Source organism: Panthera onca, chromosome A1 (assembly GCF_046562875.1).
Source record: "Panthera onca isolate mPanOnc1 chromosome A1, mPanOnc1 haplotype 2, whole genome shotgun sequence".
Taxonomy (NCBI): domain Eukaryota; kingdom Metazoa; phylum Chordata; class Mammalia; order Carnivora; family Felidae; genus Panthera; species Panthera onca.
In genome coordinates this window covers 240,016,635-240,039,207 of record NC_138339.1, presented here as the reverse complement: position 1 = coordinate 240,039,207, position 22,573 = coordinate 240,016,635, and the positions used below count along the sequence as shown (strand labels likewise).

At 42.5% G+C, this 22,573-nt stretch overlaps 2 protein-coding genes across 10 annotated transcripts in view; one reads left to right on the top strand and one right to left on the bottom strand.

The window, feature by feature from the left end:
* Positions 1-5,731, bottom strand: part of CPAP (centrosome assembly and centriole elongation protein) — a 55,593-nt gene extending 49,862 nt beyond the window's left edge. For 2 of the 7 annotated variants that reach the window (XM_060637598.3, XM_060637606.3), the window contains exons 1-2: positions 2,786-2,896; positions 517-724 (exon numbers count right to left, since the gene is read on the bottom strand). The gene's annotated coding sequence lies outside the window, so the exon portion shown is untranslated. Of the gene's footprint in view, positions 1-516; positions 725-2,785; positions 2,897-4,487; positions 4,554-5,217 lie in introns of those variants that run through there. The other 5 variants (XM_060637599.3, XM_060637605.3, XM_060637600.3 and 2 more) reach the window with 5 other exon arrangements.
* Positions 5,732-10,339: 4,608 nt separating this feature from the next.
* The window catches only part of PARP4 (poly(ADP-ribose) polymerase family member 4), a 114,952-nt gene continuing 102,718 nt past the window's right edge, over positions 10,340-22,573 (top strand). Inside the window, exons 1-3 of one of the 3 annotated variants that reach the window (XM_078449598.2) lie at positions 10,340-10,644; positions 16,966-17,098; positions 20,271-20,472. In XM_078449598.2, coding sequence (XP_078305724.2) covers positions 16,967-17,098; positions 20,271-20,472 — 334 coding nt within the window. In that variant the 5' untranslated portion in view covers positions 10,340-10,644; position 16,966. Of the gene's footprint in view, positions 10,645-16,965; positions 17,099-20,270; positions 20,473-22,573 lie in introns of those variants that run through there. The other 2 variants (XM_078449539.2, XM_078449559.2) reach the window with 2 other exon arrangements.

Here is a 22,573-nt window from a genome sequence, read left to right as displayed (position 1 = left end):
AAAAAAAGATACAAGCAGAAAAAGAAATATAGATGCACAAACATTACAATATGCTCATACTCACTCAAGTGGAACAGAAATTAAAACAGTAATGACATACCAGTTTCCACATACCAGGTTGGCAAAAACTAAAAAACTGATAAACCCCAGTGTGGAAAAGAAATCTTCCATAAAGCGTCATTTGGGAATGTAAACTGGTAAAACCTTTTGAAGGGCAATTTGACACTATCTATCTAAATCGTAAATGCACAGAAACTCTGACTTAGCAATTTCACATCTAGGCATTGTGTGCTATATTGGCACAAGCTCACGTTTGTAACAAACCGAGATTAACTTAAATGTCTATCAAGAGGGGACCGACCAATTATGGCTTTTATATTATGCGACCGAACAGAACAAGCAAGACCAGGTACTGACTGATATGGCCGTCTTGGAATACCCAAGACACATTGTTAAGTTGACAAAGGCAAAGTGCAGAGCAGTGTGCAAGAGATAAAGACAGGAAAGCAAGGTTACCTGGACCTGTGCTGTCCATTCTGGTAGCCACTATTCGGCACTTGAAAGTACTCAGTATGACTGACGAACTGAAAGACAGATGGTGTCACTTTATCAAAACCGGATTTAATGGAATTTTAAGTCAAGTGACTGCTGCTTCCCTTGTTGCTTCACTGCACTCAGCGACCTACGCTGAAAATACTTGTCCTCCATCTTCTGAAGCACAACCCTGAAACAGCGTCATGAGTCGAGCTGTTAAAACTCCTCAGTGCGTTAGGTACAAATGCTGTGAATCACCAGTTTGTACAACTGTCCAAATAGAAGACAAAACGACTGCTCGCAAACTACTCAATAAGCAAAGACCAAAGTGGCGGTGTGATTTTTACCACTTTTGAGAACCACAGCTACTGAGACATTAAAAAAAAGAGAGAGGGGCGCCTGGGTGGCGCAGCCGGTTAAGCGTCCGACTTCAGCCAGGTCACGATCTCGCGGTCCGTGAGTTCGAGCCCCGCGTCAGGCTCTGGGCTGATGGCTCGGAGCCTGGAGCCTGTTTCCGATTCTGTGTCTCCCTCTCTCTCTGCCCCTCCCCCGTTCATGCTCTGTCTCTCTCTGTCCCAAAAATAAAAAAAAATAAAAAATAAATTAAAAAAAAAGTTGAAAAAAAATTAAAAAAAAAAGAGACAGAGAAAGAAAAAAAGGAACTGTTGCTACAGACAACACAGATGAGTAATGTTGAGTCCAACTCTCAACAAATTCACACCTGTATGTTCCCATTTATTTTTTTTTTATTTTTTTTTTTTCAACGTTTTTTATTTATTTTTGGGACAGAGAGAGACAGAGCATGAACGGGGGAGGGTCAGAGAGAGAGGGAGACACAGAATCGGAAACAGGCTCCAGGCTCCGAGCCATCAGCCCAGAGCCCGACGCGGGGCTCGAACTCACGGACCGCAAGATCGTGACCTGGCTGAAGTCGGACGCTTAACCGACTGCGCCACCCAGGCGCCCCAATGTATGTTCCCATTTAATATGAAGTTCAAGAACAGGCAAAATAAATGTATAGGTACAGAAGTCAGACTCATGGTTATCTAGGAAGCTGGGGGTTGGCATCATTGACTGAGAAGCGGCTTCTGCCTTTGGGGACGATAGGGAGTCTTATTATCTTTAACTAGCGGGGATTACTCTGGTGTATACATTTGGGTAGTACACTTAAGATTAAGGAAGATTACTTAATATCTGCTATTCCTGAATAATTTTTGAAACTCTGTTCTAAGCGAAGTAATTCTAATTATTTTTGAGATGACGCCTTTTGAAAAAGGACCAACATTTCATCAAAACCAGCCAGGTAATCTTTGTTAAACTGAAGTGACTTTAGCAGGAAACTTCTGAAATCCGAATTTAGAGACACAAGCTACAAGGTTATTCTGTAACATTGAAAACTAGAGAAGTTCCCTACTAGACTCACAAGCCCAAGTCCCCTTGTGCTGCAGCATTCAAGCATCTGCGTCTTCCCACACTCAGCACCTCTGTTCCTTCCTTTCAACTTCGTGACTATGATCTTCAAAGTATATTTACTGTCAGCATGAATAAAAGTAGTTTCACTTCATCTGCTATTTATTGCTGGGAAGGCCTTGCTAAAGGGAACATACATATATATAATATAGCAAAATGTCTACCAAGGGTTAGTATGTGGACTAGGATTTTCTAGACATTAAAATCTGTTTGAAACAAACGGACAGCCTTGCAACCTCCAAAGACTGCTATGTAAACGTTCTTAAAGCAGTCTGGGGGGGATACATTTTCTGCATTCTGAGGGGAAAAGTGGATACAAACAGCTAACTCAAAGCCATCCTCAGACCGTATAACTAGTTGGTTAGGGAGGTGATTTAACAGTCTCCCAAATACGAGTCCTCGAACGCCACGAATGCACAGCAAAGCTTTGAAAGACAAGGACTAGGGTGATGACGGGCCTACGTAAGGACAGAAAGCAAACCAACTTTACACTTTCTCGAACCCACTGTGTCCCCCGCGCCTCTGAACAGCTGTTTGAAGTAAAGCCCAAACCACAGGCGGTGAGAGTCCCTGAAAAGAAGGCTCCCCACAAAAACAGCGTTAAGCTGGGACGGCCACAGAAGTGTTGGCCACCGTCGCACGGCCGGCGAGCGTCCCGCTCGCTTGGCGCCCAGCTGAGCCAGCGCTGAGGCCAGAGCAGATCCCTCCCACGCACCGCCAGCACTCTTAGGCGCAGGGCGACAAACACACTAGCTCCCCCGCTCCTCTGCCCACACATTACCGCTCCGCAGTCCTCTGGCCCCTCAGTCCACTCACACCACAGCGAAAATCGCCACCGCATTTATGAATGAGCCGCCACAACCAGCACCTCCGGCCGGAGCCCCGCCCCCAAGTCCGGCTCCGCCCCTGATCCGAGGGCTCCTGGGAAATGTAGTTTCCACCGGCCCCCCCGGCGCTTGCGCGGGGGCACGGGAGAAACCCACGTAAACTACCACTCCCGGCGGTCTCTCAGGGACGGACGTTACCTAGGGTCTCACTGAGAGGCGCCTTCCGCCTGGGCCGCGGGGCTAGTGGCTGGAGTAGGCGGGCTGCTGGGCGGGAGGGAAAAAAAAAACCGTTCTCAAAGAGAACTTCCTGGGCAGAGCTAGCCCGCCCCCAACCCCAGTCCAGCCTTGGAAACTAGGGATAGCGCCTTAACGAGAAGTCGATCGCCGCGTTGAGAGAAACGCTGGGAACCTAGAGATTCAGAGCTAACAACCTACAGACCAGTGCTCTTAGAGGTGATGGGCGCGGGGGAGGTGCTTTTTGTTTAACGTCCGTCTATTTTGTTTTCCGATTTGGCTGGCTGTGACAGTGCTCACAGGCACTCACCAGACCAAGGTAAACGGGTGAGAATTCACTCCAAAAATAGTCATCACTCATCATTTCTCGTACAGCTAATACATGGTTTGGCTGTGTGTGGCCATTAGATGTTAAAACTCTTTATTTTAAACACTGAAAGTGCAAAATTCAGAAAATGTTTTCCTTATTGCCACCACAGAGGGTTGTGTAGGTAGAGAACAATGCGGTGCAACTTACCGTAGCCTACACTACCCGGGCTTCATGTCTGTTTAATTAAACACCAGTAAGCCAAGTGAAATTTGTAAAAAAAAAAAAAAAAAGGTCAAATAAAGTGCCATTTATAACAACCAGTGTAATCACTGAAATAAACTACCACTGGTTAAAGATAATTAACTTTCGCAGAAATTTGCCCCCCAAAATTGTTTTGCTTCCACCCTCAAAAATAGACTTTCCCTAAAGCAAGGTTTTGGATTTGCTTTTTTTCTTTTTTTCATTATGGATGAAACCAAATCCCAAGACTTCCAAGATCACAAAACTATTTAAGATGCCTTGTGAGGATCCAAACTCTCATCTTCATTTGTAACAGTCCTTTGGCTTGAAAAAGCATGCCCAAAGGTTCGTTGTTTCTCTTAAAATGTTGTGTGTCTTTTAAGATAGTCACAATATCCTCTAATTTTGTGCCTGTATTTTATTGCTATATTCTTATTCCAATGTGGTATGTAGTACCATATTGCTTGCTGGCTGAATAAAAATAAGACTGTTACCACACTCAAGTCCTAATCGGTTGTTAAATTAAGGTTCTAATACCTAAATGTTCATCTATAGCCCAGGCAATTCTCAAAACTGCCCACTAAGTGTGAAGTGTCCTCAGAATCCGTCACAAGGTGGGAGGGGTAGAGGGGAGAAACTTCCAACTTCTGTTGTGCCACGCAGTGAAAGATTCACCCTCATCAGCTATCTTGTTGCATCTTCAGTATTGATGTGGAGAGAAATTAGACTAAGAGCTCCCCTCCAGGGGGTTCAACCACAAATTATGCATTCTGATACCATCCTTTATGCCATCATAAGAGGAGGCGGACACTATAATAAAATGATTAAGAGCCCATGCTTTGAAATCAGGCATTCCTGGGATCAGATCCTACCTTGAGGACTTACAAAGTGCTTTGTAGTCTTCAGTACTGCACCGTTGAGAAACTCAGTCTTCTCATCTGCAAAACGGGGATGATAACAATGCCTACCTCACAGAATCATCAAGAAGATTAATTTAAAACGTTATATAAAAACAGCATAACATCTTGTCAAATTTAATGAGCAGGAGGTGTTTGCACTTTTTAAGAAACCATTTTTTGAGGTATGATTGACATACAAAAAGCTATACATATTGAATGTATATAACTTGATGAGTTTTGGAGGTAAGTATTCACCCATAAAACTATCACCAAAATCTGTACCATAAACATGTCCGTCAAGGTGCTTCCATCCTTGTCATGATTTCAACTCGATGAACTCACTTTGTTTGCCAGGCCCAGCTCTCCAGGTCATGTCAAACGGTTTTGTAAAATACAAATTGATACCATGTTATTCTCAAGTTATTGGGAATAATATTTTAACACAGCTGATCTGGCTATGAAAGATGTTCAGAGAGTTGAAAATCCTTCATTGCTGGGCTAGTAATAGTAGTAACTTCTCTGTCAAGAGAGGATAGAATTGCAGGCCTGATCAAGGGGTGATCCCCATGCTGGAATCATCCAGGCTAGAAAGGATGACTCTAGCAGGTTAGAGGTAATACTGAAGAGATTCGAGTAGTTTCCAGGCAAAAGCAAGAAAACCCATGGCCCACTTCACCTATGGGGAAGAGAGGGAATTCCTTACCAGTTCCCAAACTCGGATTTCTGGAATTTTATTGCAGTAAAGAAGTTTCCATCAACCATGTTGGATGCCAAAAGAACAGCTTTTTAAAAAACCTTGTTGTTTTAATAAAGATAAAACTATTGCTGGCGCATTGGATTGCAGCAAAAGATTATGGAAACCTGTGAGTCTAAGTAACAAAGGGATTATCACATCTACTACATTCTAGAATGCCTGAGCCATAATGTTGAATACACAGGAAAGGGGAATAGTAGCCTGAATCATTGCTATAATCACAGCAGAGCAATACTATGATACTTGTCACACCTATATTTTTATTTTACCCTCTTCTTGAAAATAACAATAATTAAGGTTTTTATTTAATTGTCTGATGGTTTCAAAGCATTCTACAGGTTTTTATTGCACATTTTTTTGTATTTGAGAGAGAGAGCATGCGAGCTGGGGAGGGGCAGAGAGGGAGACGGGGGATCCAAGGGGGGCTCTGTGCTGACAGCAGACAGCCCGATGTGGGGCTCAAATTCATGAACCTTGAGATCACAACCTGAGCCAAAGTCAGATGCTTAACCAACTGAGCCACCAGGTGCCCCTACACATTTTTAAACTAGCACATTTACTTTCCACAAATATGAAAATTACCAGTGATTTGCATATCCTAAAAATTACATTAACTACAATAGGCAGGGCTATCCAAAAACTTCCACATGTGTTCCATTGCCCATTCCTTAAAATATTGAGTAGTTCCTATGTGTCAGGCATAGGAACTTCTTCTTTGACTATTTAGTAGAATTCACCAGTGAAGCCAGCTGATTCTGGGATGCTTTTCTTTGTTGGGTGGTTTTTGATTACTCAATATCTATTCAGATTTTCTATTTCTTCCTGAGCAAGTGGTGGTAGTTAAGAGTGTTCTAGGAGTTTCTCCATTTTATCTAGGTTATCTAATTTGTTGATGTACAATTGTTTGCAGATTCTCTTATAAACCTATTTCTATAAGGTCAATAATAATGTCCCCATTTACATTTCTGATTTTAGTAATTTAAGTTCCCTCTTTTTTCTTTGTCAGTCTAAAATTTTGTCAGTTTTGTTGATCTTTTCAAAAACCAACTTTTTATTTCATTAATTCTATTTTTCTATTCACCATTTCATATACCTCTGTTCTGATCATTATTATTTCCTTCTGCTGACCTTGGGTTTAATTTGTTCCTTTTTTTTTTTTTTTTTTTTCTAGTTCTTTTAGGTGTAATTTGGGTTGTTAGCTTGGGATCTCCCTGCTTTTTTCATATAGGCATTTACAGCAATAAATTTCTTCTGAACACTTTCACCACATCCCATGAGTTTTAGTATGATATGTTTTTGTTTTAACTCATCTCAAAGTATTTTCGAATTACCCTTGTGATTTCCTCTTTGACCCACAAGTTAAGTGTGTTTTGTTTGATTTCCACATATTTGCTATTTTTCCAGTGTTTTTTTTTCTGTTACTAATTTCTAGCTTCATTCCACTGAAGTCAGAGAAAGTACTTTGTATGATTTCAGTTATTTAAATTTACCAAAAATTGCTTTGTGGCTTTACACATGGTCTATCCTAGTTTTGTGTTCTTTTAAAAGAATATGTATTATGCAATTATTGTATGAAGTATTCTATATTTGTCTTTTTTTTAATTTTTTTTATGTTTATTTATTTTTCACAGAGAGAGAGAGACAGAACATGAGCAGGGGAAGGGTAGAGAGAGAGAGGGAGACACAGAATTGGAAGCAGGCTCCAGGCCCTGAGCTGTCAGCACAGAACCCAACACGGGGCTCGAACCCACGAACCACGAGATCATGACCTGAGCCGAAGTTGGACGCTCAACCGACAGAGCCACCCAGGCGCCCCTGTATATTTGTCCTTTAGGTCTTATTGGTTTATAGTGTCTATTTCTTCATTAATCTTCTTTCTAGTTATATCAAATAGTGAAATTGGGTATTGAAGTCTTCAACTATTATTTTAGAACTATCTTATTTCCCCCCTTCATCAGTGTTTACTTCAGATATTTTGGGGCTCTGTTGTTAGAAATGTATATATTTATAAATGTTCTATTTTTTAATGTATTGACTCATTTATTAATATATAATGTTCTTTGTTTCTTATAACAATTTTTTAATGTTTATTTATATTTGAGAAAGGGAGGGGCAGAGAGAGGGAGACAGAGAATCTGAAGCAGGCTCCAGGCTCTGAGCTGTCAACACAGAGCCCGATGCAGGGCTCGAACTCACAAGCCATGAGATCATGACCCAAGCCAAAGTCAGACACTTAACCGACTGAGACACCCAGGCTTCCCTCTTGTAACCAATTTTGACTTATATTTATTTTTTTTCCCCAGAAATTCTAAAAGGTTTATTTTGTGTCTGATGCTGGATGGTGGAGCTCAATGGTCAAGAAAGAATTCTTAAGATGTTTTATGGTGCAGTATGGTTTCATTCTTATGTGGATCCTGAGAAACGTAACAGAAACCCATGGGGGAGGGGAAGGAAAAAAAAAAAAAAAGAGGTTAGAGTGGGAGAGAGCCAAAGCATAAGAGACTCTTAAAAACAGAACAAACTGAGGGTTGATGGGGGGTGGGAGGGAGGGCAGGGTGGGTGATGGGTATTGAGGAGGGCACCTCTTGGGATGAGCACTGGGTGTTGTATGGAAACCAATTTGACAGTAAATTTCATATATTAAAAAATAAAAAATAATAAAAAAATAATAAAAAATTAAAAAAAGATGTTTTATGGTGCAGGGGTGCCTGGGTGGCTCAGTCCGTTGAGCATCTGACTCTTGATTTCAGCTCAGGTCATGATCCCAGGGTCATGGGATCAAGCCCTGCGTCCAGCTCCATGCTTAGCATGGAGCCTGCATAAGATTCTCTCTCTTCTTTTGCCCCTGTCCCCCAATAGTGTGCTTTCTCTCTCTCTCTCAAATAACAATAATAATAATAATAATAATAATAATAAAGATGTTTTATAGTGCAAAAAGGTGTTTTTATTATAGCATGGGGACAGAAACTGTGGGCAGAAAGATCTCCATTGTGATTGTGAGGAGTGACTGATTATATGCGTTTTCTATCCTATGGAGGGGAAGGTGACATTAGGGCTCCAGGAAATTGCATCTATAGGTTCCTGGAGATCTGACTGTGTTTTTCTTGGGGCACCAGGGTGGCTCAGTCAGTTAAGTGTCTGACTCTTGATCTCAGTTCAGGTTTTGATCTAAGGGTTTTGAGTTAATGCCCTGCATTGGGCTCCAGGCAGGGCATGAAACCTATTTCAAAAAGAAAAAAAAGGGGCTCCTGGGTGGCTCAGTCAGTTAAGTGTCCGACTATGGCTCAGGTCTTGATCTCCCAGTTCATGAGTTCAAGCTCTGTGTAGGGCTGTGTGCTGACAGCTTATAGCCTGGAGCCTGCTTCGGATTCTGTCTCTGTCTCTGCCCCTTCCCCACGCCCACTCTCTCTCTCTCAAAAATAAACACTGAAAAAAATTAAAGGAAAAAGACTTTTTCTTGTAAATCATTAAGATTTACAAACTATAGTGGAGTTTCACATTCTGCATGGCTGCAATCTTGACCAGTTGACCATTTGTTTCTCCCCTTCCTTTGTTCTTAAGCAGTCACCAGTGCTTAAGGAATTGTTACACATATCCGCCTTAAGGAGGAGGGGGGTTGTGGGGAGTCAGTTTGCATTTTGCTCTCAGCTTGCCTTTTGCTCTCATCAGCATTAGGCAGCCTAAAGATCAGCCAGAAATGGAAACTTATGGTGTTCTTAAGTCTTTTCTGAGCATGAGTCCTGGGCATGTGTGAGCTTTCTAGATGCACCTGTGTACCCAGCTTTTCAAAGCCCTTATTCCTCTAGGAAATCTCATTCCTGGCTGTTCCTCTCATGCTTTTCCTCCCAGGCCTTCAGCCTGTCTGTACTTTCTACTAACCGTTTGTTGGGATTTGTTGTCCCATGCAGCAAGTTTGCTCACTTGCCTTTCAGTGTTTTGGAGGTGCGTGCCCGAAGTAGCTATTTATCTGCCCTGAGAAAGTTTGAGTTAGGGGAAACAAAGGCAAGCCCATTGTATCAGTCCTTCACGGAACCCCCAGACAGGTCAAAAGAGACAAACATAATTCCTTAGGACAAAGTCTGCTCTGCTCTGCTCCCTCCAGAACCAGATTATCTACACTGGGAATGAGGGCTGGCAAAGGGAGCAGAACGGGTTAAAACATGTAAGAACCTCCTACCTTGTTTCCTCCGCCTTTCTCCTGGTTACACATCTGCTTGTTTGCTGTCAACTTTTGACTATTGTCTGGGTTAAGATAAGGTGGTTTCTGAGTTTTCGTCTGGTTTTTTAAAATGTTCTTGGGGAAGGATGGGCCCTGGGACTCCCTATTATACCAGTTTTGCTTAATGTCACCTAAGCTGATTCATATACCACTCTGTAAGGTAATGATGGGGCGCCTGGGTGGTTCAGTCAGTTAAGCATCTGACTGTTGGTTTTGGCTCAGATCACGATCTCAGTTTGTGAGATCCAGCCTCTTGTTGGGCTCTGTGCTGACAGCATGGAGCCTGCTTGGGATTCTCTCTCTGCCCCTCCCCTGTGCACACAAGTATGGATGTGCGCGGTCTCTCTCTCTCTCAAAATAAAGAAACATTACAAAAGACAAAGGAAATGGAGGTCCCAGTAAAGTACCTTGTTGGCAATCCCGAGTAATAAATAGTAGAGTCTGGATTCAAACCCACACCCTCTCTACATCTTTTCTCTTCTCATTTAATTCAGTAGCTGGTGAATTTTATTGTTTTCCTACTATTTTACCCCCTACTCGATGAATCTCAGCCCCCACTTCTCCGGAATGGCAGGTATATATTTATACCTCCGTGAGAACACTACCACAAGCTTCAAACTCAGGAAGTCCTAAACTAAGTTTCATTATCTTACCCTTTTGCTCCTCCAATCTCACACCCTCCCGAAATTTGCTTCTCTTCTGTTCCCAGTAATTACTCTCACTTCTCAGTTAAATGACAGCACCAACCACCCACTTTCACCAAACTGCAACTTTGGAGTTACCCTCACTGCCAAATCCTGACGAAAAAATGAAACTGAAAAAATGCGGAACCCTCAATCCGATCCAGGAAGAGAAACCCTACCGGAGCCCAACGCCTCACTCCTGGGCGACCGCCCGCAATCTTCAGGCTGGGAGCCCTAGGTCCTCGGGGGCGCGGCCTTGGGAGGCAGCCAAGGGCGGGCTTCCGGCAGCGTTCTCCCTGGCTGGGCTTGGCTGCCGCACCCCGGTTCAGCGCCGGAGCCTGGAGCCGGGAATCCGGAATCCGGAAGCAATCCCGGCAGGAGCGCTGGTAGCCGAGAACGGCGGCTGCGGGGACGTCGGAAGCCGGGAGCACCAGGAGCCGGGGGGCGTGCAGAGTGGGCGGGATTCCCTGGCAGGTGCGTTGGCGCCCCTGGGTGGCCGACCCGGCCCGGCGCAGGCCCGCCGCCCTCCGGGTGGTCCTGTAGTCTAGGCCTGAAGGTGGTCGTGTCGACGCCGCGGCTGCCCGTGGTTTCGCAGTTGTCCTCCCAGCCCTGGCTACTGCAGCGCGCGCCCCCCCGGGGGGGAGGGGTGGGAGTGTTCTCGTGCGAGTCGCGGGCCCAGGTGACAGGACACAGGTGGGGCCTCCACGGGGAGCTGGCCCTCAGAGCGGGGGGGGGGGGTAGGTTTCTGGGCGGGGGGATGAACAGATCGCAGTAGAACTCAATGCTTCTTGTTTCCCGTATGCAGACAGCCTTTCTTCTTCAAGTTAGGTATCAAAGGAAACTCTTCATAAAAATACAGTATTTTGGTGAATAAGCAGGGAATGTAATCCGACTTCATAATTAGGAACACCGTGATAGAAGTATTTAATGTTTATGTTGAAGATCAAAGTTGAAAACTTGGAAATCCGTTAAATATTTCCTGCAGGGAATGCCGAGTGACTCATCCAGAGGACTGAGTAGGTAGACGTCAGCTTCTAGAGTAACAAGGCTGTGCTGAGTGTTCAACCTTCCGATTCTGGATTGCAAAATAACAATAAACATAAAAATATTTAAAGTGCAGTATTGTGAAAAAGGAGGATTCACTGTCAATATGTGTGTGTTGTGGATTTTTTAGGTACATTTGACTTGATCGTTTATGCAGTAAACATTTATTTACGTTCTGTCTGTGTGCTTAGAGGTATAATATTCCATGGGAATAGAAGCAGTACCAAAGTAGGTGGTCTTTGCTTTTTAGGGGTTTATTAGTCCCACTAGGGGAGTGTGGTATTGATGCAGTGCGGGTCCAAATATGCAAATAATTAGAAATAGAAGGCTTTTCTATAATCCTAGGCTTTAATTGATGCATGAAAGACTTTTTAGTAAGCAGACATTTATTGAATGCCTACTGTGTACCAAAAGTGAGCTTGATTCTAGGGATATAAAGATAAACAAGGCACAGCCCCTCAAATAGCATTGATCCTCGTAGAGAAATTGATTAAGAGTGGAGAACAGCCAATGATTATCCACAGATGTGTGATGAAAGCTGCCAGTCTGTAGGGTTGTTGAGAGGGCCAGAGCAGGGCAGCAAATCAGAGGGAGAAGGGTTCCAGAAAGAGCCACTGTCTAGGGAGATACTGAGGCTTTCAAAGAGGAAGAAATGCCATTTGTAAAGACATGAAAATGCAAGGCAGTAAGCCTCTTGCTTCCAACTGCACCACTGGTTTTTGGGTAGAGTAGCTGGAATTTGGGAGGAGTTGCTCAGGAAATTTCTCAGCTGCTGGAGATGTATGCTCTAGTCCTGTGTCCCTAACACAGGGCCTGATGGATGGAAGACACTCAGAGATCTCATATGTATGTAGTAGGCCCTGGTAAAAATATGCAGAGATGCTGACTGTTGTTTAGGAAAAGCTTGGAAAGCAGGGAGAGACTGGTGGCCCATGTCTCTTGGGAGAGCTGCTAGACAGGAGAGGCCACACATTGCAGAGAGACACCACATACAATCTGTAGGAAGACAGAAGTCAAGGCCTGATTTGAGATTGCATAGAACTTAGAGTCTGTTTCTCTACCTCCTCTGTGGCCCCAGCTGCTAAGAATGGGCCAGAGTTTGATAAAATGTTTGTTTAGGGGTGCCTGGGTGGCTCAGTCGGTAGAGCGTCCAACTTTGGCTCAGGTCATGATCTCACAGTGTGTGAGTTCCCTTCGGGCTCTGTGCTGGCAGCTCAGAGCCTGGAGCCTGCTTCGAATTCTGTGTCTCCCTCTCTTTCTGCTCCTCCCCCACTCATGCTGCCTCTCTCTCTCTCTCTCTCTCTCTCTCTCTCTCTCTCTCTCTCAAAAATACATAAACATTAAAAAAATTTTTTTAATGTTTGTTTATACTTTGATTTCACAAAATGGTGAATGTACTTAATGCCACTGAGCTGTACACTTAAGAATGGTTAAAATGGTAAATTTTATGTTAGGTCCATTTTACACCAAAATAAAGGCTAAAAAATATCTATGTAACAAGTTTAAAACATTTTCTTCAAAGTGTATTTTCTTTTTTTTTTATTTTTTTATTTTTTTTTATTTTTGGGACCGAGAGAGACAGAGCATGAACGGGGGAGGGGCAGAGAGAGAGGGAGACACAGAATCGGAAACAGGCTCCAGGCTCCGAGCCATCAGCCCAGAGCCCGACGCGGGGCTCGAACTCACAGACCGCGAGATCGTGACCTGGCTGAAGTCGGACGCTTAACCGACTGCGCCACCCAGGCGCCCCTTCAAAGTGTATTTTCTAATGAATAATTTTCACTAACCAAATATCTGATGACTTGGGGAAAAGTTAAATTACACATAGCCACTACAAATATTTTCAAAGAATATGTAGTGTTATGGGCAAATTCTCATTACAAGGTGGCTCAGTAAGTTAAGCGTTAGACTTTGGCTCAGGTAATGATCTCGCGGTTCTAGGTTTGAGCCCTGTGTCAGGCCCTGTGCTGGCAGCTCAGAGCCTGGAGCTAGCTTCAGATTCCCTCTCTCTCTGCCCCTTGCCTGCCCATACACTCAGGCTCTCTCTCTCTCTCTCTCTTTCAAAAATAAACATCTAAAAAACATTTTATTAAGTTAGATAAAAGAAGCGCTATAAAATACAATAAATTATATTCACAAATATATATTTTTATAAGAATAATTTGTAAAATATATTGATACAGGAAAGAATAATATCAAAGATATTGAAAGAAATATCAAAATATCAACAGTGGAGTTATTTCCCGATAGAGGGATCATAGGTACTTTAAAATTTTTTTTAATGTTTTTATTCATTTTTGAGACACAGAGAGACAGAGCATGAGCAGGGGAGGATCAGAGAGAGAGGGAGACACAGAATTCGAAGCAAGCTCCAGGCTCTGAGCTGTCAGCACAGAGCCTGACGCAGGGCTCAGACTGACGGACTGTGACATCATGACCTGACCCAAAGTTGGATGCCCAACCGACTGAGCCACCTAGGCGCCCCTCATAGGTACTTTTTTAAAACAACTTTACAGACATATAAGTTATATACCATTAATTTCACCCATTTTAATGGCATGATTCAAAGATTTTTAATAAAGTTACCAAATTGTGCATCATCACCATAATCTACCTTCGAACATTTCCATCACTGTATGTGCTCTTTATTTTTCTTTGTACTGTTTAACCTACTTTGGGGGAGAAGTTATTTCTATAAAGACAAATTCATAGTAATTTCCTAGGAACTTTAGGCAAAACTGAAAAGTAATACAATTTAAGCTAAATATAAATTAACAAGAATAAAAATTATTTGAACTCTGACTCAGTATTGTTTAGGATTTTAGGTCTGTTCTCTAAGACAATCATGGGAGTTACAAACAAAGATTTACATATAGGGATATACATTTTAGCTTTGGTTTTGATGCCAAAAATTAGAAATAATTTACTTGCCCAGCAATATAGAAATAGTTCATTTATGATACATATCTCAGATAGTCTCTGTTAAAAATGTTTTCCAAGAATGTTTAATGATTTAATGCTAATGACAAAATGCTGCCATAATGCAAGATAAGTATTGTGAATATGGTATGATTTCAATTTTGATAATAAAATAGTCAATTACAGTACATACACGTAGAAAAAAAACCTGGAAGAAAAAGCAAAAGAAATTGTTAACATGACCTCTATGTTTTGAAATTATTTTGCTGTTGTGCAGTTCTGAATTTTCCACATTTTTTTTTTTTTTAACGTTTATTCATTTTCGAGACAGAGAGAGACAGAGCATGAATGGGGGAGGGTCAGAGAGAGAGAGGGAGACACAGAATCTGAAACAGGCCCCAGGCTCTGAGCTGTCAGCACAGAGCTGACGTGGGGCTTGAACTCACGAACCGCGAGATCATGACCTGAGCCGAAGTCGGACGCTTAACCGACTGAGCCACCCAGGCGCCCCTGAATTTTCCACATTTTCTAAGATGAGCACGAATGACTTTCTATTAGAAAACATTTTTGGGGGGGCGCCTGGGTGGCTCAGTCGGTCGAGTGTCCGACTTCGGCTCAGGTTATGATCTCGCGGTCCCTGAGTTCAAGCCCCGCGTTGGGCTCTGTGCTGGCAGCTCAGAGCCTGGAGCCTGTTTTGGATTCTGTGTCTCCCTCTCTCTCTGACCCTGCCCCGTCCATGCTCTGTCTCTCTCTGTCTCAAAAATAAATAAACGTTAAAAAAAAATTTAAAAAAAAAAAAAAAAAAGAAAACATTTTTTTAAAGACCAGGTCAGAGGACTTAAGAACTCACCCAGGACAGATCTGGAGAGGTGGATCCGAGCAGCCACGCCCATCCAGCCTTCCCTGTCCAACAGTGGCAAATGCATTATATAGAGACTTTTCTGAAAATTTTTAAAGATTCATTAGAGAGTTTTAGTGTTTTGTTTGTTTTTTAACTGTCAGAGATTAAAAGCAAGACAGATTAATCTGAATGACATAGTGTGATAACTTTCACAGTATCCATCAGCAGCTCTCCCATCTACAAACCCTGACAAGTATGAACCAATTCAAACATAACAGGCAATCAACACAGAGGAAGTAAGTAAATATTAATGCTATGGAAGGGCAGAATTAGATCAAGGGACTTCAGTTTAACCGGATGTCATAAGAAAAAAATTTGAACCCCCTTTGTTCGTTTACTGGACAGATACTACTAGGTCCTGGGTAGGATACACAAGTGTAGGGTGGGGATAGGGAGAAGAGTCCCAGGGAGAAGGAACAGCATGTGTGAAGGCCCTGAGGACCCAACTTGGGGTTTTTGCCAACCTGGAGAAAAAAGCCAGTGTGGCCAGGGCAGAGTGAGAGAGAGGTGCAGGAGGAGGCTGTGGGGAGAGTGGCCAGGCCTTGAACCATAGTAAGAAACTTAAATTTCATTTGAAACATAATTTTAAGAAAAAAAGTTCTGCAGCTACGGCTTGGAGATTAGAAGCAGAGAGGAGCAGAAGTGGGGAGAGGAGTCAGGACTCCACTGATGGGGGCATGGGCCAGGGTGACGACGGAGACGGAGACGGAGACGGGGAAAGTGGATAGGTTCCACTTGTGCTTAGAGGGGTGGTGAGAAGGAGCTGCTGATCGCCGAAGGGGGTAAGACAGGGAGAAATCAAGGGTAGCACCCAGTGGCTTGAGGGGCCAGCAGCACCCGGCATCCACTTGCCTAGAGGGGAACAGGGGGAAGGCCTAGGTTGCGGACTTGGTAAGTCTGGGTGCCTGAAGCACACACATGGGGGAGGCAGTGGGCATTTTGTCCCAAATGAGGGGTGGTCCTCACGTAGGCGGTATTTAGGGCCTTGAGGAATGGGCACCATTGCTCATCGAAGGAGACTGGAGTGGGGACTCCAGCCTGGGAGAACTGGGCGTGCGAGAGGGAGGTGGAGTTTAAGGAGAAACCCGGAACCCCGAGCTCTGAGTCTGGCGGGAGGCTGGGCCCCCGTAGGCGCCCTGGGAGACTGGCGGCGTCCCGTGGTCCTAGAGCCCGCCAACTATCGGCCTCACTCGGAGGTCAGACCTGGGAGCCGCTTTCCCCAAACATCAGCTTATTTGGGAGAACCTGTTAGAGATGACTCCAGTTTTAAAAAATTGACAAATAGCTACTGTGAATTAAATCAGTATCTCACCATTTATTAGTTTATTGTTAAATACCCATAAAATTTCTTTCAAGTCAAAATACGCTCATTTTTCTTAGGAGTAATCTTTAATGTAATTTGGAAAGTATGACAATAAAAGAAATTGAATTAACATACAGATATCTTTCCCTTTAAACATAAATTGTATATGTTTGTTACTAATTGCTCAATTTTTCTCCAGAATGACTTAACGGAAACCGACATAACTAATGGGTCTCTTTGATTTTATAGAATTATATATAAATATCCATGGATTCATTATCACATAGTATTTTTAATTTAGAAATAAATGCTTCTATATTCTTAAGCCACACACTTGATCTGTAACTAAAATCTGTACATTTTCATTTAGTTATATATTATGCACCTATACCAATGTATTTCAGGTGTCATAATATCAGACGTAAAAACTAGAAATGATTCTAAAACTAATATACTTATTGCAGGTTTGATGATTGTCCAATTTTTATGGTTAAATGTGATTGCAATGCCTTTTTAAAATGCCCAGCTTCCCGCAGTTTGCATGTAGAGCAATTCTAGATTCAGTCAGTTGTATTCACTGAGAAGAGAATCCTTTAAAACTATGACTTGAAACTTTTTTTTCCTACAGGATGACTGTGGGGATCTTTGCAAATTGTACCTTCTGTTTGAAAGTCAAGCACTTACCTCGTCAACAGAAGAAAAAGCTACAAAATGACATTAAGGAGAATGGTGGAAAATTTTCCTTTTTATTAAATCCTCAGGTATTTGCAGATTTTGTAAGAACTGTGTGGTAAACACTGTGCATTAGGGGAGGGGAGGTTGGGGAGCCAGGATAGCTCAGTGGGTAGAGCATGTAACTCTTGACTCGGGGTCTTGAGCTCAAGCCCCACATCGGAGGTAGAGCTTATCTTAAAATAGTAAGATTAAGACATTTTTTAAAAAAGGGAGAGCGGGTCATGGTTAGAAGAGTAAGCAGAGAAAATTGGCAGCAGGAGAAAGTCACCGAAAGCAGGTGAAACTGTGACATTGCCAACAAGGAAGTGGACTGGAGAAAGGCAGAGGAGGGAAGACCATCATCCCACCTTCTCTCCATTGCTGTGAGCTGTAGGGAAATCCTACATGCCCTGTGAATCTGAGGATATTAGAGCACAGCCAAAGATATAAATAGAAATAATTTCAGACCAGCCAAATCTATTCTCGAAGGAGAAAAGTTATGGGGTACAGCGTTTTGCAAAAAGCCCTCTATCCAGGGGCACCCAGGTGGCTCAGTTGGTTAAGTGCCCGACTCTTGATTTTAGCTCAGGTCGTGATCTCATGTTTTGTGAAGTAGAGCCCTGCGTTGGGCTCTGTCTGCGCTGATGGCATGGAGCCTGTTTGGGATTCTCTCTGTCTCTCTCTCTCTCTCTGTCTCTCTCTCTCTCTCTCTCTCTCCCTGCCCCTCCCCCATGTGAGTGCATGCTTTCTCTCTCTCAAAATAAATAAGTAAACATTAGAGAAAAGGGCTCTCTGTGTAATCACTCACCAGTCTGTCAACCCTGGAGTGTCACCTGTACAGTGTGACCTGTAAGGGACAGAGAGGAAAACATGCATTGCAGACTGATCTTTGTGATACAGCTTGTATTGCTTGTTTTATTTAAAAGCTGAAGGGAGCTTCCCTCTTTTGAAATGAATTGTAGGCCTGACAGTTTAAATATAGAATTTTGGCAGCTGGATGAAATCTTAAAAATAATTAAGGCTAACCTCTTCTTTTAAAAACACTTCATCATAATGAAATTAAAGTCTGAAGTCATTGGATCCCAGGCTTCCAAACGCCAGGCTTGCCCCTGTCTGTTGCTCCTTCCTGTGTTGCTGAACTGATGGGTGACTTCAGCCGGCCCCTTCCTGGACCAGATCCCCGGGGCTTGCTGCCAGCGAGTGTGGTTTTTCTATGAAGTATGTTCAACTCCAGTGGGATGCTAGGTGCTTTCTGGCACTTAAGTAGTTTGCCTGTGGTTATCAGAAACGGAATGTCTCTACCTCCAGTTTAAGCAGAACTGCATATACTTTCCTTATACAGCTTCCCTCACTTGCTTGTCTCACCATTTCTTTGGGTGGATGGATGATTCATGACTGTTACACCTTCTCAGTTTATCTTCTGGGTAAAGAATAAAGAATAGCATCATGGTCTCTCCTTATTCGGAATTTCCCACATACTTTGAGTGCAACCTTTTTGAAAGTTATGTTGTCAATGTACATACATTTTTGTGCTTACCAGGTATTATAACCAAGGAGACAGCTGGGTGTATATTGTTGAGGAATGAGCTCCAAGATAAATTGCCAAGTGGAAAAACACATTCAGAGCAGAATGTTTAGGGTGCTGCCATTTGTGGCTAAACACAGGGCTGTGTGCTTACATGTGTGTTGCCTATGTGTACAATAGCTCTGGAAGGATACTCAAGAAGTTACATCAGGTGCCACTGGGGAGAGTAACTGGGAACAATGGTGGGGAATATGTTAATTTATTATTATTATTACTACTGTACTTTTTAGATTTTCTACAATGTACATATACTCTTTATTGCAAAATAAATTAATAAAATTACAACTTAATGGGGCACCTGACTGGCTCAGTTGGTTGAGCATCCAACTCTTGATTTCAGCTCGGGTAATGATCCCAGGGTCATGGGATTGAGCCCTGTGTCAGGCTCCATATTCAGCATGGAGCCTACTTGAGATTCTCCCTCTCTCTCTCTCTCTCTCCCCGCTCCCTCCCTCTCCCCCCCTTTACCCCTCTTCCCTGCTCATACTTTATCTCTAAAATAACATTTTTTTAAAGTTAAAAAAAATACAGTTAAAAAAATAAAAATAAATAAAATTACAAGTTAGCAAATTAAATAAATAATGAATACCTTTTGAATCTGCCATTCCACTCTTAAGAAAATAATTAAACAAGTGTACAAGAAGATATTCAGCACAGCTTTGTTTAGAGGAGTGAAAATTTGGAAATAACCCCTAGGGTTGGTTAATCCATTGTGGTACGTTCATATCCATACTCTTTATTTTTTACATTTTTAATTTTTTAATTTTTTATTATTATTTACTTTAATTTTAATTTTATGTTTTTATTGTAGAGAGAGAGAGTGAGAGAGAGCAAGCGCTAGCAAGGGAGAGGGGCAGAGGGAGAGAAAGAATCTTAAGCAAGCTCCACGCTCAGCATGGAGTCCAATGCGGGGCTTGATCCCATGACCCTGGTATCATGATCTGAGCTGAAATCAAGAGTGGAATGCTGACTCAGACACTCAGACTCAGACCACTCAGGCACCCCATATCCATACTCTTTAAAAACTGTGGGGGCACCTGGGTGGCTCAGTCAGTTAAGTGTCTGACTTTGGCTCAGGTGGTGGTCTCACGGCTCATTAATTCGAGCCCTGGGTCAGGCTCTGTGCAGACAGCTCAGAGCCTGGAACTTGCTTCAGATTCTGTCTCCGTCTCTCTCTGCCCCTCCCCTGCTTGCTCTCTGTCTCTCTCTCTTTCTGTCTCAAATATAAGTAAAACATTAAAAATTTTTTCAAAATAACCTGTTGATTTTGGGGGCACCTGGGTGGCTCAGTTGGTTAAGTGTCTGACTTTGGCTCAAGTACTGATCTCACGGTTCATGAGTTCGAGCCCTGCATGCACTGTCAGCATGTGCTTTGGATCCTCTGTCTCCCTCTCTCTCTGCCCCTCCCCTGTGTGCACACTCTCTCTCAAAAATAAACATTTTTTAAAAAACCTTGATTTTTTTTACCTTTTATGTAACTAAAACATATTATTTATAAGGGTTTTAGAAAGCTGAGAATGATTACTACAAATTATCTTCAAGATTCTTTAAGGGTGAAAATTACAGATACAAGTAATATATTTAGATATTATTTTTACAAGTACATAATGATTTGGTTATTTTTTTTTTCTAAGTGCACACATATAATCTTAGATAATGCTGATGTTCTGAGCCAGTATCAACTGAACTCTATCCGAAAGAACCATATCCATATAACAAACCCAGATTTTATATGGGAATCTATCAAAGAAAGGAGACTCTTGGACGTAACGAATTATGATCCTCATAAGTCACCAGACATCACACCACCTCCTTGTCAAAAGGCAAGCAGTTCTGGTAAGTATTTTATATCAAGTACTTAATATATTATAGGTGCTATAATAAACATTTTGGTTTGTCCAAGATAGTATAGTCAAAGGATTGTCCAAAAATATTACAAAAATAGGGGTGCGCGGGTGGCTCAGTCAGTTAAGCATCGGACTCTTGATTTGGGTTCATGTCATGATCTTACAGTTCATGAGATTGAGGCCCGTGTTGGGCTCTGTGCTGACAGAGCAGAGCCTGCTTTGGATTCCCCCTCACTGTCTCTCTCTGCCCTTCCCCTGCACGCATACACATGTGTGCACTCTCTCTCTCAAAATAAATAAGCTTAAAAAAAAAAGAAATATGACAAAAATAATTAAACTTCTTATCTCAGAATATAGGCAAATAGTGAAGGACAAAAGACTACTTTGGCAATAGGAATAAATTTCTTAATATCCAATCTAATGTGATCAGATTCAAAAAGACTACAAAAACACTGATAATCTCAGAAAACTTGATGTGTAATTTTATCTGGGAAGGGGAAGAAACTTTGTGTTTAAAAAATTATGACTGGAAATTTTATGATTAGCATTTTGCTAAATAAGTTCTTTCCAAAAGATGATCTCTCCAAAGGAAACATATCTCCTTTATAGACCAGATTTTATTTTGGAATCTGGCCAAGAAGCAAGACTTTGGACATAGAGAAATGCAGTCTTCATGAGACACATCAAAAGTCAAGCAGTTCTGATAAATAATAATTTATAGTAAGCACATGATATATGTTAGATACCATATTGTGTATATAAATTGTATTATTTATGAGAATTTTAGAAATCTAAATGTTTGGTATGGTGCAGCCTCTTTAGACAAATGATTGTCCAGAAATGCTGTCATCAGACTTTCTTGCTCTCAAGAAATGGTAGCTAAAACAAAATAGGCAGAATGGTAAACTCCTCCAGGGGTGCCTGGGTGGTTCAGTTGGTTAAGCATCTGACTTCAGCTCAGGTCATGATCTCATGGTTTGTGAGTTCGAGCCCCCCATCAGGCTCTGTGCTGACAGCTCAGAGCCTGGATCCGGCTTCAGATTGTGTCTCCCTCTCTCTCTGTCTCCCTGCTTGCACTCTGTCTCTCTCTCTTTCTCAAAAATAAATTGAGGGGCGCCTGGGTGGCGCAGTTGGTTAAGCGTCCGACTTCAGCCAGGTCACGATCTCGCGGTCCGTGAGTTCGAGCCCCGCGTCAGGCTCTGGGCTGATGGCTCGGAGCCTGGAGCCTGTTTCCGATTCTGTGTCTCCCTCTCTCTCTGCCCCTCCCCCGTTCATGCTCTGTCTCTCTCTGTCCCAAAAATAAATAAAAAACGTTGAAAAAAAAATTTAAAAAATAAATAAATAAATAAATAAATTGACATTAAAAAAAAAAAAAAAAAGAATAGTAAACTCCTTTTACATTGAAAATGTTTTTCAACATCCAGAATAATACCCTCGGATTTGGAATTACTATAACTACATTGACGCCTTTTGATATCTTGATAGCATATATATATATAGTTTTAGAGATAGCATGCAAGCGGGGAAAAGGGGCAGAGAGAGAGAGAGAGAGAGAGAGAGAGAGAGAGAGAGAGAGAATCTCAAGCAGCTCCACACCCCAGCATGGAGCCCAACATGTTGCTCGATCTCACCACCCTGGGATCATGAGCCAAGCCAAAATCAAGAGTCGGATGCTTAATCGACTGAGCCACCAGGCACCCCTTGGTAGCATAATTAAAACTGGTAAGAAATCCTTTTATAAAAGAAGTTATTCCGTATGTATCATAATGCCATAGACAGTGTTATGATTCTTTTATAAGAAAAACATGAAGCAAAAATTGCTTGGCTTCACATAGGAGCCCTCGAATTTCCCTCCTTTAAAACATCCCAGTTCCTTCATTTGTGACATGATGGCACTGGGGAACCACTCTGATCCTGCAGCATATTAGAAATGCATTTCATGTTGGGGCACCTGGGTGGCTCAGTCGGTTAAGCGCCAGACTTGGGTTCAGGTCATGATTTCGCTGCTCATGAGTTGGAGCCCCGCATTGGGCTCTGTGCTGACAGCTGAGAGCCGGAAGCTTAGAGCTTGCTTCAGATTCTGTCTCCAT